Source organism: Antechinus flavipes, chromosome 1, assembly GCF_016432865.1.
Source record: "Antechinus flavipes isolate AdamAnt ecotype Samford, QLD, Australia chromosome 1, AdamAnt_v2, whole genome shotgun sequence".
Classification (NCBI taxonomy): Eukaryota; Metazoa; Chordata; class Mammalia; order Dasyuromorphia; family Dasyuridae; genus Antechinus; species Antechinus flavipes.
The window spans coordinates 350,297,306-350,310,455 of NC_067398.1; the positions used below are offsets into that span (position 1 = coordinate 350,297,306).

The window sequence follows — 13,150 nt, forward strand, 5'->3', positions numbered from 1 at the left end:
ATCCCTGGGTAAATTTTTGCAACATTATCCCTTACACTCACTTCTGTTTCGATTTTTCTCCTCCCCCAGATGGCAAGCAGTCCTTTATATGTTAAATAGATTATAGTATATCCTAGATACAATATATGTGTGCAGAACCCAACAGTTCTCTTGTTGCACAAGAAGAATTGGATTCAGAAGGTAAAAATAACCCGGGAAGAAAAACAAAAATGCAAACAGTTTACACTCATTTCCCAGTGTTCTTTCTTTGGGTGTAGCTGCTTCTGTTCATCATTGATCAATTGAAACCAAGTTAGATCTTCTCTTTGTCAAAGATACCACTTCTATCAGAACACATCCTCATATAGTATCGTTGTTGAAGTATATAATGATCTCTTGGTTCTGCTCATTTCACTTAGCATCAGTTCATGTAAGTCTCTCCAAGCCTCTCTGTATTCATCCTGCTAGTCATTTCTTACAGAACAATAATATTCCATAACATTCATATACCACAATTTACCCAACCATTCTCCAATTGATGGGCATCCATCCATTTTCCACTTTCTATCCACTACAAACAGGGCTGCCACAAACATTTTGGCACATACAGGTCTCTTTCCCTTCTTTAGTATCACTTTGAGGTATAAGTCCAGTAGTAGCATTGCTGGATCAAAGAGTATGCATAGTTTGATAACTTTTTGGGCATAATTCTTGAATGCTCTCCAGAATGGTTGGATTCATTCACAGCTCCATCAACAATGCATCAGTGTCTCAGTTTTTCCCGCATCCCCTCCAACATTCATCATTATTTTTTCCTGTCATCTTAGCCAATCTGACAGGTGTGTAGTGGTTTCTCAGAGTTGTCTTAATTTGCATTTCTCTGATCAATAGTGATTTGTAACACTCTTATAAGTGGAAATAGTTTCAATTTCATCATCTGAAAATTGTTCATATCCTTTGACCATTTATCAATTGGAGAATGGCTTGATTTCTTATAGAGTCAATTCTCTATATATTTTGGAAATGAGGCTTTTATCAGAACCTTTTGCTGTGAAAATGTTTTCCCAGTTTGTTGCTTCCCTTCTAATCTTGTTTGCATTAGTTTTGTTTGTACAAAGGCTTTTTAATTTGCTGTAATCAAAATTTTCTATTTTGTGATCAATAATGGTCACTAGTTCATCTTTGGTCACAAATTTCTTCCTCCTCGACAAATCTGAGAGATATACTATCCTTTGTTCCTCTTATTTATTTATAATCTTGTTCTTTATGCTTAAATCATGGACCCATTTTGATCTTATCTTGGTATACGGTATTAAGTGTGGGTCCATGCCTACACCCTTTATTTAAAAAAAAACAAACAATTTTTAATACTTATTTTTAAAACTTCGAATTCCAAATTCTTTCCTTTCCTTCATCCCTACTGCTCCACCCACTCCCCATGCCCTTCCCCCCCATTGAGGTGGCAAGCAATTCCATACAGGTTATAGTTATGCATGTGTAGTTATGCAAAATATTTCCATATTTGTCATGTTGTGAAAGAAAATCTAATTTTAAAAAATGAAAATAAAGTAAAAAATATGAAATATAAAGTAAAATAAATGAAAATGAAAATAAATGTAAAATAAAGTTAAAAAGAAAACGTGCTTCATTCTCTATTCATATACCATTAGTTCTTTGGAGATGGATAGCATTTTTTGAATCATAAGTTCTTCAGAGTTGTCTTGGATCATTGTATTGCTCAGAATAGCTCATTTACAGTTGATCATTTTGCAGTATTGCTGATACTTTGCACATAGTATTTTTTGCTTGACATCAGCTCCTCTAAGTCTTTACAAGTTTTACTGAGAGCAATTATTTCTTATAGCACAGTAGAATTCCATCACAATTACATAGCACAGTTTGTTCAGCCATCTCCAGTTGATGGGCATTCTTCCAGTTTCCAACTCACCACCACTACAAAAGAGCTGCTATAAATATTTCCATATGTATAGGTCTTTTTGTATAGGTCTTTTCCTCACCTCTCTTTTAAAAAAATTTCTTTTTGGCTGCATATCTAAAAATGGCTTGCTAGGTAAAAAGATATAAGTAGTCTTTTAGCCCTTTGGGTATAATTCCTAATTGCTGTACTGAATGGTTGAATCAATTTACAACTTGTCTTAGTAGCACTTTAATATTCCCCACATCTCCAGTATTTATTCTCTTTTTCTGTCCTCTCAGGCAGTCTAATAGGAATGATGTAGTAATCTCAGAATTGTTTCAGTTTTCATCTTGCCAGTCAGTAGGCCTTTATCAGAATCTTTCACTGTAAAAATGTTTTCCCAGTTTATTGCTTCCCTTCTAATCCTGTCTGCATTAGTTTTGTTTGTACAAAAACTTTTCAATTTGATATAATCAAAATTTCTGATGAGAATAAGATTCATTCACTTTCTTCCACCATCCCAGCTTTCTCTCCATTGTAAAAGCTTTTTTTTTAAATTTGAGATAATTTTTTTGTTATCCCTTCATATTCAACTCAGATTTGTGTTCTGTCTATACTGCTAATTGCTGAGAAAGCTTTTGAGTTATTAGTATCATCTTCCCATGTAAGAATGTAAACAGTTTTATCTTAAGTCCCTTATGATTTTCCTTTCCTATTTACCTTTTTATGTTTCTCTTGAGTTTTGAATTTATTTGAAAATCAAATTTTCTATTCAGCTCTGGTCTTTTCATCAGAAATGCTTTAAAGTCCTTGTTGAATGTCAATTTTTTCCCTTGGAGGATTATTATTCGTTTGTTAGTTATTCTAAGTTATACTCCTAACTCCTTTGCTCTCTGGAATATCATGTTCTAAGCTCTGAGGTAGAAGCTGCTAAATCATGTGTTCTGACTGCTCCATAATACTTAAATTGTTTCTTGCTGGCTGCTTGCAATATTCTCTCCTTAACCTGGGAACTCTGAGCATTTTCATTTTGAGATCTCTTTCAGAAGGTAATTCTTTAAGTGTGTGTAATTTTTTTTTTAACTCTGATTCTAGATTATCAGGGCAATTTTCTTGATAATTTATTGAAAGATGATGTCTAGACTCTCTTTTTGATCATAGCTTTGAGATAGTCCAGCAATTTTTGAATTATTTGTCCTGGATCTATTTTCCCAAACTTTAGAAATTTTGTGCAGTTGTTTTTAGAGATACTTCTAGGGACCTGTAAACTTTTAGTTCTTCCAAGGTCATATGATCCAAATAAAAGTGTGTTTACAATTCTCCTGGCTCTTGACTTTGAAACTGTCCTGTCTTCTGTGTTAGTGAAGAGAGTCCTGTAATCTTTTTCTGTTTAGTTGTCTGTGGACCTAGGATTCCAGAAGTAGCTGCTGCTGATTTAGTAGCTTTCAAGGCCTTTTCCTGGTTTGCTGGGTCACAGCCTGCTGTGGATGGTGCTCTACTCTCATCCAGGTGCAATAGACCTTTTCTGCCAACCTTCTAAGTTGGCTTTGGCTAGAAAATTATTTCTTCCCCATACTTTTGTGGAATCTACTCCTTCAAGAATTGTTTCATGATATTATTTAGAGTTGTTTAGAGGGCTCTAGGAGAAGAACTCAGGTGAGTTACTGCCTTTTTTCCACCATCTTGGCTCTGCATTAAATACAAGCTCTTTAGGTATTAGTTAAAGCCTTTTATGGTTTTATTTTTCCAGTTCTAACTTTCAGATTTAATCACTTTATTCCTCTTAAAGAAGTTTCAGCCAAAATAGACTACTAGCTATTCCCAATTTTGCTTTAATGTAGTCAGGCTGTTTCTTATTCCTAGAATGTATTTCTCTTTTATCTCCATTTTTTTTAAGTCCTTAAAATAGTTATTAAATACTTCTTATTTTATTAAGCCAACACATTTAATATTCATCAAATATTTATTTTAAAGGAACTGTTCAGGAAGGTAGCCAATGTTAGCCCAGTCATGTAGGTAGCATTACAGTTTCCCATCCTCATTTCTAAGGGTTTGTTCCTGTCTCAACTTTTTCTACAGTATTAGACTTGCTCCTTTCTGTTTTATCTACTTGCATTGTATTTATCTGTGCATCTTTTGGTTAAACTACTTGATGTTGAATTTTGCCCTTTTTTCTTTCTTGTTTTCTTGGTGTCCAGCATAGTGCCTTACAACTTGTAAATGTTTAGTATAAGGTTTTTAGATTGAGTTGTCTTGGAATAATCAAGGAAAGCATAATGTATATACCGTTATAATTAAGCTTTGAAGAGTTATTTGGAGAGGTAAAAAATCTAAATTTGAGATAATAGCATTACTTTATTTAATTAGTCAGATTTTTTGTTAAGTCATTTCAGTCATGTCTGACTCTTTGTGACCTCATTTGTGGTTTTCTTGGCAAAATTGCTAGAGTGGTTTGTCATTTCCTTTTCTAGCTCATTTTATAGATGAATTGAAGAAAACAGGGTTAAATGATTTGCCCAGGGTCACCCAATTATTAAGTGTCTGAAACCTAATTTAAACTCAGGAAGATGAGTCTTTTTGACTGAAGGTCCAGCACTCTACTAGAGACAGAAATTTGCAAGGTATACTGAATTATTATTATTGGTGATAATAATCAAAAACCTTCCATTTAAAATTTTTCTTTTGTAGGTAGATTTAAATTAATCAATAAACATTGTATTCTCAAAATTTAGCACAGTATTAGCAAATTTAATGCTGGTTTATTAGTCACATAGCTATTATATATTATATAATATGTATGTATGTGTGTATATGTATATATATATATATGGTTACATTGTACATAATAATATAACATATAATAGTTGCATTTCAGAATTAATGTCAACATGTGTAAGTTAGAAATTTAACATGCAAAAGTTGAAAATTTAGTTTAGATTTTGTTAGAATTTTGGAATAATGAGATCCAACAAAAATGTCATTAAAATGGATAGAGGATATCTTAAAATTTTATAGACTTTAGAATTCACAAAATGTTTTCTTCACTGTGTCCTTGTAAGTATATGTATTGCTTACATTTTGCACGTAATAACATTTTACACTAAGATAGCTTTATAAAGTTTGCAAAGTACTTTGCATGCTTTCTCATTTGATCCTCACAACCACCCCTGTGAGCTTAGTAATACTGGACTTTCCAAATGAGAAAATGGGATTAGAGAACAATTTGCACATAGCCAGTTATCTGATAAGTGTCAGAACTAGGACATTGCATGCTCTCTGACTTTAATTAAAATACTTTGTTCACAGCACCATATTTCTTTTCACTTTTTACAACTTGAGTAAAAATTGAAGCCTTCATCTTAATTATCTTTAAATTTAGTTTCTAGCTACAATGATAAGTTCTTGTCAGATATATTTTCTTTCTTTCTTTTTAAACAGTTGTGGACCATGTTTACGGATAGCACCAGCTTTTAATGCTCTGAGCAATAAGTATCCACAGGCAGTTTTTTTGGAAGTGGATGTACATCAGTGCCAGGTAAGTAAGAAGCCTGTGGTTCTTTTTAGTTTCTATAGGAAATTTGTTTGATATCCAGCTGTATCCTGATCATCCTTCACCCTCTATTTTTTCATGATACAGCATGCTATTACAGATGGATGGAATTGTAGCTGCTAATATTACATAGTCAGGTACAAAGTCTGTAAATATAGTCACATTATTTAAGAAAGTTGTTCATAAGATATAGTCAGAAGGATCACATTTTAGTACTTTTTATAGCCTTTCTTCTAATGATTGTTTTTGAAACTTGTTAGTGATTATTCTTATAATAATTTGAAGAAGAACAATGATATTTAAAAAACTAAAACATTTTCTGTCAAAACCTGAGGAACATATGTGACCAGATCAGCAAAAATATTAGAAGAGTCTCCTGTTAGGATTTTTTTATTGAACTAATTACTCTTTCTGGGTATCTGTGAACAAAGACCTGAATATATTGCTTGCTCATTGAATCACTATATACGTGTAGCTAATTAGCAAATCTGAACACTTAATGCTTGTATGACAAATGAGTTTGTTGTTGTAGAAAAACATTGAGGGGAAAGTTTTCTCTGAAAATACTAAAATAAAGTGTTTTGATTTTCTGTAAGTATTTGACACTTAATATTTCATGTCTTAAGAATAACATTTTTAATAACCTTAATTCTCAGATAAAGCTTTTAAAAGTAGTTTGTTGGTCAAACCTTTCATTTCAATTTTACAAATAATATAATGATCCCTTCCTCTTACTTGAGGATGCTGTCAGATACCATAAAATCTTAAGGTGACTATTTTTCTAATGCTTCATTTCTTGATAGCTTTCTTGCTAGAAAAAAGTCCATGCTAACTTATTGTTATAACGTTTGTTATTATTAGCTCTTTCCCTTCTTATCTATATAGATTACTAAGTTTTATCTGAAGTATGCCACATTAGGTAGTTGAGTAACATCTTTAGCTGTAAAATAAAAGACTTTCCTTAAAGAGTTAACTTAGTAGCATGAAACTAGCAAATAGTCAAAAGAGCATGCTTCAGTACTTTAATTGAGCTGTGATTTTATAGGTGTGATTGCTTTCACTAACAATGTGGATCACAACAGATTTATATTCTTTAAGAAATCATTCTTATTTGACATATGTTCACATACTTGTGTAAATCATTCTTTGTATTGGGACACTTTCTCTAGCTCTATAGATATCATTTGAGTGTTAAGGTAATATGTAGTCTTTTCACCTGCCATCAGTGCCTAAAATATATGGATGCTTTTATTGTTTGATGAGATAGTAGCAGTGGTGTAGGGGTTAGGGAAAACACTTTATTTTGACTTCTCCTAGGAACAAGCCTCATAGGTAACATTTAGTTCAGAATTTTCTATTGAGATAAGGACATTTAATTGAATTCTGATCTGTTGTATACATGTTTTTAGTTCTTGCTAATTGAGTTTTTTACACTTATAAAGAAGGTAATATGAATACTGAATGTTTTTTAAGATTTCTTTTAATTCATAACACTGTCTAACTTGTGAATTCTAGGGAACAGCTGCCACCAACAATATATCAGCAACACCCACATTTCTCTTTTTTCGAAACAAAGTGCGAATCGACCAGTATCAAGGAGCAGATGCTGTGGGTTTAGAAGAAAAAATTAAGCAACACTTAGAAAACGACCCTGGAAACAATGAAGACACGGATATACCCAAAGGCTATGTATGTAGTTATGAAAAAAATCATGCTTTTATAATAGTTCATAGTAGAAATGCATAGTTTGTCTAAAATTGTGATTTAAAGTACTAAACTATTCATGCTGTAGAGACTTTTAAATATTCACCTCATTTGTTTTTTATTGATTAGTTTGAAAGTAAATTTATTAAGAGAATATTGACTTCACATTTTTTAATAAAATAAGTTTTTCTTGCGGAGTTGCTGCATTTTCTATCATTTGTTTTATTTTTACTTTTAAGTATTGTTTTAATAGATTTTTTTCTTAACACTTGTTTTATGCATATTTTTTCATGATAAGTGAAGAAATGTGCTTTGGAACGTAAATGTTCCCACATCTTGACAGTTGTGTAAAATAACTTGTAAATTTTAATGTGCAACCATTACATACTGAAGTACATGTACTGCAATTTTCTTTCTGAAAATTTCTCTTCTTTTAAATGTCTTCCCTTTTCTTTTTGACATATCATTTAGGAAAAAAGAGAATCTAGTTGCCTTTAATTATAGATCTAATTGGTAGGGCAAAGGAATTGATCAACACATTAGTTATAAATCCCTTTAGATATAATATGAAACCTGACATGTTAGCTAGTCAGTACAAGTGCTAGACAGCTAAAGGTTCTTCTAAGTCTGACAGAATTAAAAAATGAAAATAAATTAAATCATCTAGCTTATATATCATCTTTACTTAATTTCCCTCTCTTGTCAAGTGAATAGTAGTTTTCTCTTACTCCATTTATTGAAAGGTATGCTTATGGATTCTAAACTGCATTAATTTTGATGATTGGAATTGCTGTATTTTGTATTAATTTTTTTCTTTGCTTTTGTCACAGATTGCATTATTCTTACATCAATTAAAATTAATTTAAAACTAATGATTACAGTTAGGTTCATGCTTAATAGGCAAAAAATGTATCTGTATTAAAGATTTTTGGTTGTTTTAAAATACATTAATGATGAATATGTTCTTCTTTATAATTAAAGTTTTTTAAATTAAAATGTATAATATTTTATGCAGTTGTATAATATCTAGTTTGAAATGCATGGTATTTTATAAGTCAGGGTTGTGACACCTTTTGGAAAATTTTGGAAAGCATTTTAATTGTAAACTGTTGTTTACATCTTTTATTTCTCTTCCTTTATTACTAAGGGTGTTTGCATGAAAAAGTCTTATGAGCTCCACAGTCCTGCTGCTTAGCCACAGGGATACTTCCTTACAGATCAGCTAATTGTGATATCAGTGTTTTGACTTCAGGTAGGAAATAAGCAGGAAAAAATGAAGTTTAAAGAATTAGAAATTTTATTTTCATGCAAATGTTATGGATAAAATGTGAAAAGCCTTAAAAGTGTTTTCATCTTTTTCCATGAGGTGTCAATACATTCAGAGCTTCAATAATTTGGGCCTAGTAGGTTAGCTTAAATACTTGTATCTTGCAACCAAGACCTATAGTTATTCTGCTAGCATAACAGACCTAATGAAATGACACTAAGTATTAAGCATACATGTAACAAATGCTGAGGATTAATAAAGTATCTATTAAGAGGTCCTAGATTCCTAGGAGAGGTAATTTTCATCTCAAATCTTATGATACTTAAAGCTTTCTCCAGAGATAGACTTTATTGTATGTTAAGAACCGGCTCCAAATTCTCAAATAAAATTAATTTAAATTTAAAAAAACAAAACAAAACAAAAAAAAAAAAACCTCTGAATACCACTTTTAGAGAACTTGGAGCATTTTGAATTTAACAGAAGGTGATGGATTATCATACCAAAAAAAGAACAAGGAATATTGTCTAGACGAATGTATTATATGTATCAATTTCTCCCTCCTTACCTCCCCTCTCCCCCAAATGATTCAGTCTTTGGCAATATTTAAGACTGCCCTCTCCTCTACCTGACACATCAAATTTCTGTTTTTCGGAGTTTGAGTGGTTGTCATTCAGTCATTTTTTAACTCATATCTGACTTGTCACCTCATTTAGAGTTTTCTTGGCAAAAATACTGGAGTTGTTTATTTCTCCAACTCATTTTATTATAAAAACTGAGTCAATGAGGGTTAAGTGACTTGCTCAGGATCACAAAACTAAGTAAATATCTGAGATTTTTGAAAATTTGAACTTCAGGAGTCTTCCTAACTCCTATTCTCGTGTTCTATCCAGTACTTTATAATTAATGAAGTATTTTCTACACAATAGCCCCTTGAGGGGAGGTAGCATAAGACTACAGATGAAGAGATAAACTTTAAGTTGTTCAAGGTCATATAATGAGTAACACAGAAAGGATTTGAACTTGAATCCTCTGTCTTTTGAGTTCAATCCTCTTGCTTCTATTTTATATGTGCCTTGCCATACTCAAATAGAATTTGATTAACATTGTCTCTGTTGTATTGTATTTTTATTTATCTTGTTAAATATTTCCCAATTACATTTTAATCTCGTTCAGGCAACAAGAGTTTTATGGCCATATGTAACTCAAATGGGAGTTTGACTCCTTTGTTTTATGTCATGCTCCCTTTTTGATAGCATTACTAAGTGGGACATAATAGTCCTTTTTTAAAAATGATTTCTTGTGTCCCTCACTTTTGAAGAACTTTATGGTTTGATAGGATGATTTAAATTCAGCATGCCTTTGGATTTGTTGAATCCTTTGAGGAATTTTATGTCTAGGTGTATTAGCTTTCCTCTTAAAATAGAAGTTATCTCTGTAGTAGATTTAATAGTACTCAAAAGTCAAAATCCAATCATTAGGTATATAGCACAGCTAGTTGAGTTTAGTTAAATATAGGATGCCTCCTGTATGGGTATTTGATAAAACTTAGTTTAGTACATAGAAAAAATATTGTTTGGCCATTAACTTGTGAAAATTTCCGTTGACTTCCTTTTGTAATACATAGAGACTATTTAAAAGTAGGAGTACAATTGATTCCTTAAACATCATAGCCACCCAACTAGGTAGCATTATATTAACTAAGTCAGCCTGTCTACTATTGTAGATGATATTTTAAGATTATGGATGTCATTAGAAAAGGAAGCATAATATACTACTTAAGAGTCCTGAAAACACAAGAATAATAAGAGCAAGATTCTATTTCTATTTTATAATTCTAGTTCTGACTCTGACTAATATTAGTCATATAATAAGCCAAATGTTTGAGTCTCAGATTTCTCTTATGTAAAATAGGAAGGATCACACCTGATCTCCTTGTCTCAAAGATTTATTGTTAATTTCAAAAGAGATAATACTAATACTAGAGATTTATGTTGTTGTTAGTTTTGTTGTGCTTCCACACATAAAATGCTATGTCAAAAATAAAAATTATATGTATTAGACAAATGCTAAATAGATTGATACAACCTGACCCAGAAGTCTTAGTGCAGCTTTGATGCGTCAAAGCTGCACTAAGACTTCTGGGACATACTGTGTACTTGACAGCTGTAATAATAACTAAACACATATAAGTGGGAATTTGCTTTAACACCTTCAGAAATGTCATTGTAAGTGAAATTCCCTAGGACAGCTTTTCAGAAAAGGGATCTTATTTTTCTCTGTTAGAAGATTTTTAAAATCCATCCTTAAATTTTAAGACTTAAATGACAAAAACCCCTAAAATTTAATTAGCAATAAGATATGTACTTATGATTTGAATGTTTGCTTCTGTTTTTGGTACTATGGTATATTATACTAAGTTATAAGTTTCACAAATATTCTTAAGTGCAATAACATCTTTTGTGTAAATATCACTGTCAACACTTAAAAATTCACAGCTAAATATGGAGCGTATCTATTATTGAAGTACTGATGAATTTACATGAAGTTTGGCTAATATTTTCATTGGTATCTTTACTCAGTGTGATTTTATGTTATATATGTAAGTATGAATTTTTAAAAAGTCATTATCGTGGGGTGTGAGCTTGAGGTCCATGGTGAATTCTTGGTTCTCTTATTAACCAGTTCTGTAACTTTGGACAAATTGTATATATTTTTGGAATGACATAAATCTCTTCCCCTATTTACAAGAATATTTTAGAGCAATATGTGATAGTTTGTCTAAAAGTGTTTGGGGAAGTTGAATACTTTATAGAAATACAGGAATCCCTTTATATATTGGAGGAAATAAATCATTTCTTTAGGTATAGTAGCAGCAAATTTCTACTTGCTTTGCAAGTACTTTCTGGATTTCATTAACCATCTCTTAAAAATATTTTTTAACAGTGTACCCATATAACAGCTTGTATAAAATATTTGTTTTAATCTTAAATGGATAGCTTTGTCATATACTTTATTCAAAAGGCAGTACTATTTGATGTCTTTAAAGCTGTAGGGTTTTTCTTCTTGCCTCCCTTTCCTTCAGTTCTGTCATCAAGATTTTGATTAAAGGAGAGTTCTTTTGAGCCAGTAATAATGAGCACTGTTAAGATCTGAACCATAATATGTTATCTACCTTGCTCTGTTGGAGAGAACATTGTCCTTCCTGCTAATTAGTGATTTAAAAAAACACCAAAATTTTTATGTACCTGTTTTTTAGAATAAACATAAATGAAGGCCTTCAATGCTTGCTGCAGATTAAGTACTATTAATAACCCCTCTCTTTAAAAGAAAAAGACAGATATGCTAATGTATTGGGAAAATGCTTTCTAAATGTTGAGGGTATAGAACTTAATTTTATTGTTATTCATGCCTGGAGACCTAACCCTTAATGAATTATTTTAGTGTAATCTAGAAATTGTTAGAAGATGCTTAATATGAAATGTTTCTTCTGTAATTATTTTAAGGTGGATACTTTCTTGAACCCTAAGATTTCATTGAATTCAGCTTAAAAATACTTGTATAAGAATTATTTTTAGGAAATTTATTTTATATTAATATAAATAAGTATAAACAGTATGAGGAAAAACTTTTTAAAACTGTTACTTCAAACTCCCCAAATCTACTAAATTCTCATGACTTATTCTAATGTTCAGCTATACACAAAGCCTGTCATTTTATTCTGAAAAAAGAAATGAACTTAGCTGATTACTTCTAATGAAAATTTGGTTTTTAATTCATTTTATCAATAAATGTGGTTTTTGCAGTATTAGGGAAAATGTTACTACTTTGCCTTGTATTCGACTTATGGGTGAATATAAATTTGAAAAAATATTCTTTTTTTATTAAAGCTTTTTATTTTCAATATATATGCATATAGTTTTCAACATTCACCCCCTGCAAAACCTTGTGTTCCAAATTTTTTTCTCCTTCCCTTACCCCTTTTCTCTCCCTTAAGATAGCAAGTAATCCAATATATGAAAAACATCATTCTTAATTTATTATGATTATAGAATCTTATATTGGAAAGAACTAAAGAGATTTAGTCCAACCCACATGTGAACTTTGCTCTGTCAATATAGAACAAATGATCAGTAAGGAATTAACCACTTCCTGAGATGTTCTATGTCATCTTTGGATAGCTAATTTGTTAGGAAGTTTTTCCTTCTGGAACTGTGATTAAACTTTATTCACTGTTCCTAGTTCTAGAATCTTTAGGACCATGCAAAACAAGTATAATCCTTTTTTCCTTCCACAAGTCAGGTACTTGAAAAGGTACCATGTCCATGTACAAGTATTACCTTTTCTAAATTCAGTATCTCCAGATTTAAAAAAAAACTTTATTGTGGCCTTGTTTCTTCATACATCTGGATTATCCTTCTTTGGATGTACTCCATTCCTTCCAAAAATGTGGCAAACAGAACAGTATATTCTTTCTCTTAATGGAACTTAGTATCATGCTACTATTTTGGCAATTGTCTCACAGAGTTGACCCATTAGATCTTAGGTCTTTTATGATTTTTTAACACTATTTATATTTTCCATTTCATTTCTCCTTCCATCCCTCCCAGAGAGTCATCCCTTATAAAATAAAGAGTAAAAAAGGAAGAAAGGGGGGAAAAAATCAAAAATCAGTCTGACATTAAATGTAGTGTTTAACACTCATGGCTCTTCCATCTTTTCAAAGGAAGTGGAG

At 31.4% G+C, this 13,150-nt stretch overlaps 1 protein-coding gene across 4 annotated transcripts in view; it reads left to right on the forward strand.

The window, feature by feature from the left end:
* The window catches only part of TXNL1 (thioredoxin like 1), a 45,706-nt gene that overhangs the window by 12,779 nt on the left and 19,777 nt on the right, over positions 1 to 13,150 (forward strand). For all 4 annotated transcript variants that reach the window (XM_051969587.1, XM_051969588.1, XM_051969590.1 and 1 more), the window contains exons 2-3: positions 5,336 to 5,432; positions 6,963 to 7,136. In XM_051969587.1, the coding sequence (XP_051825547.1) occupies positions 5,336 to 5,432; positions 6,963 to 7,136 (271 nt within the window). The remainder of the gene's footprint in view (positions 1 to 5,335; positions 5,433 to 6,962; positions 7,137 to 13,150) is intronic.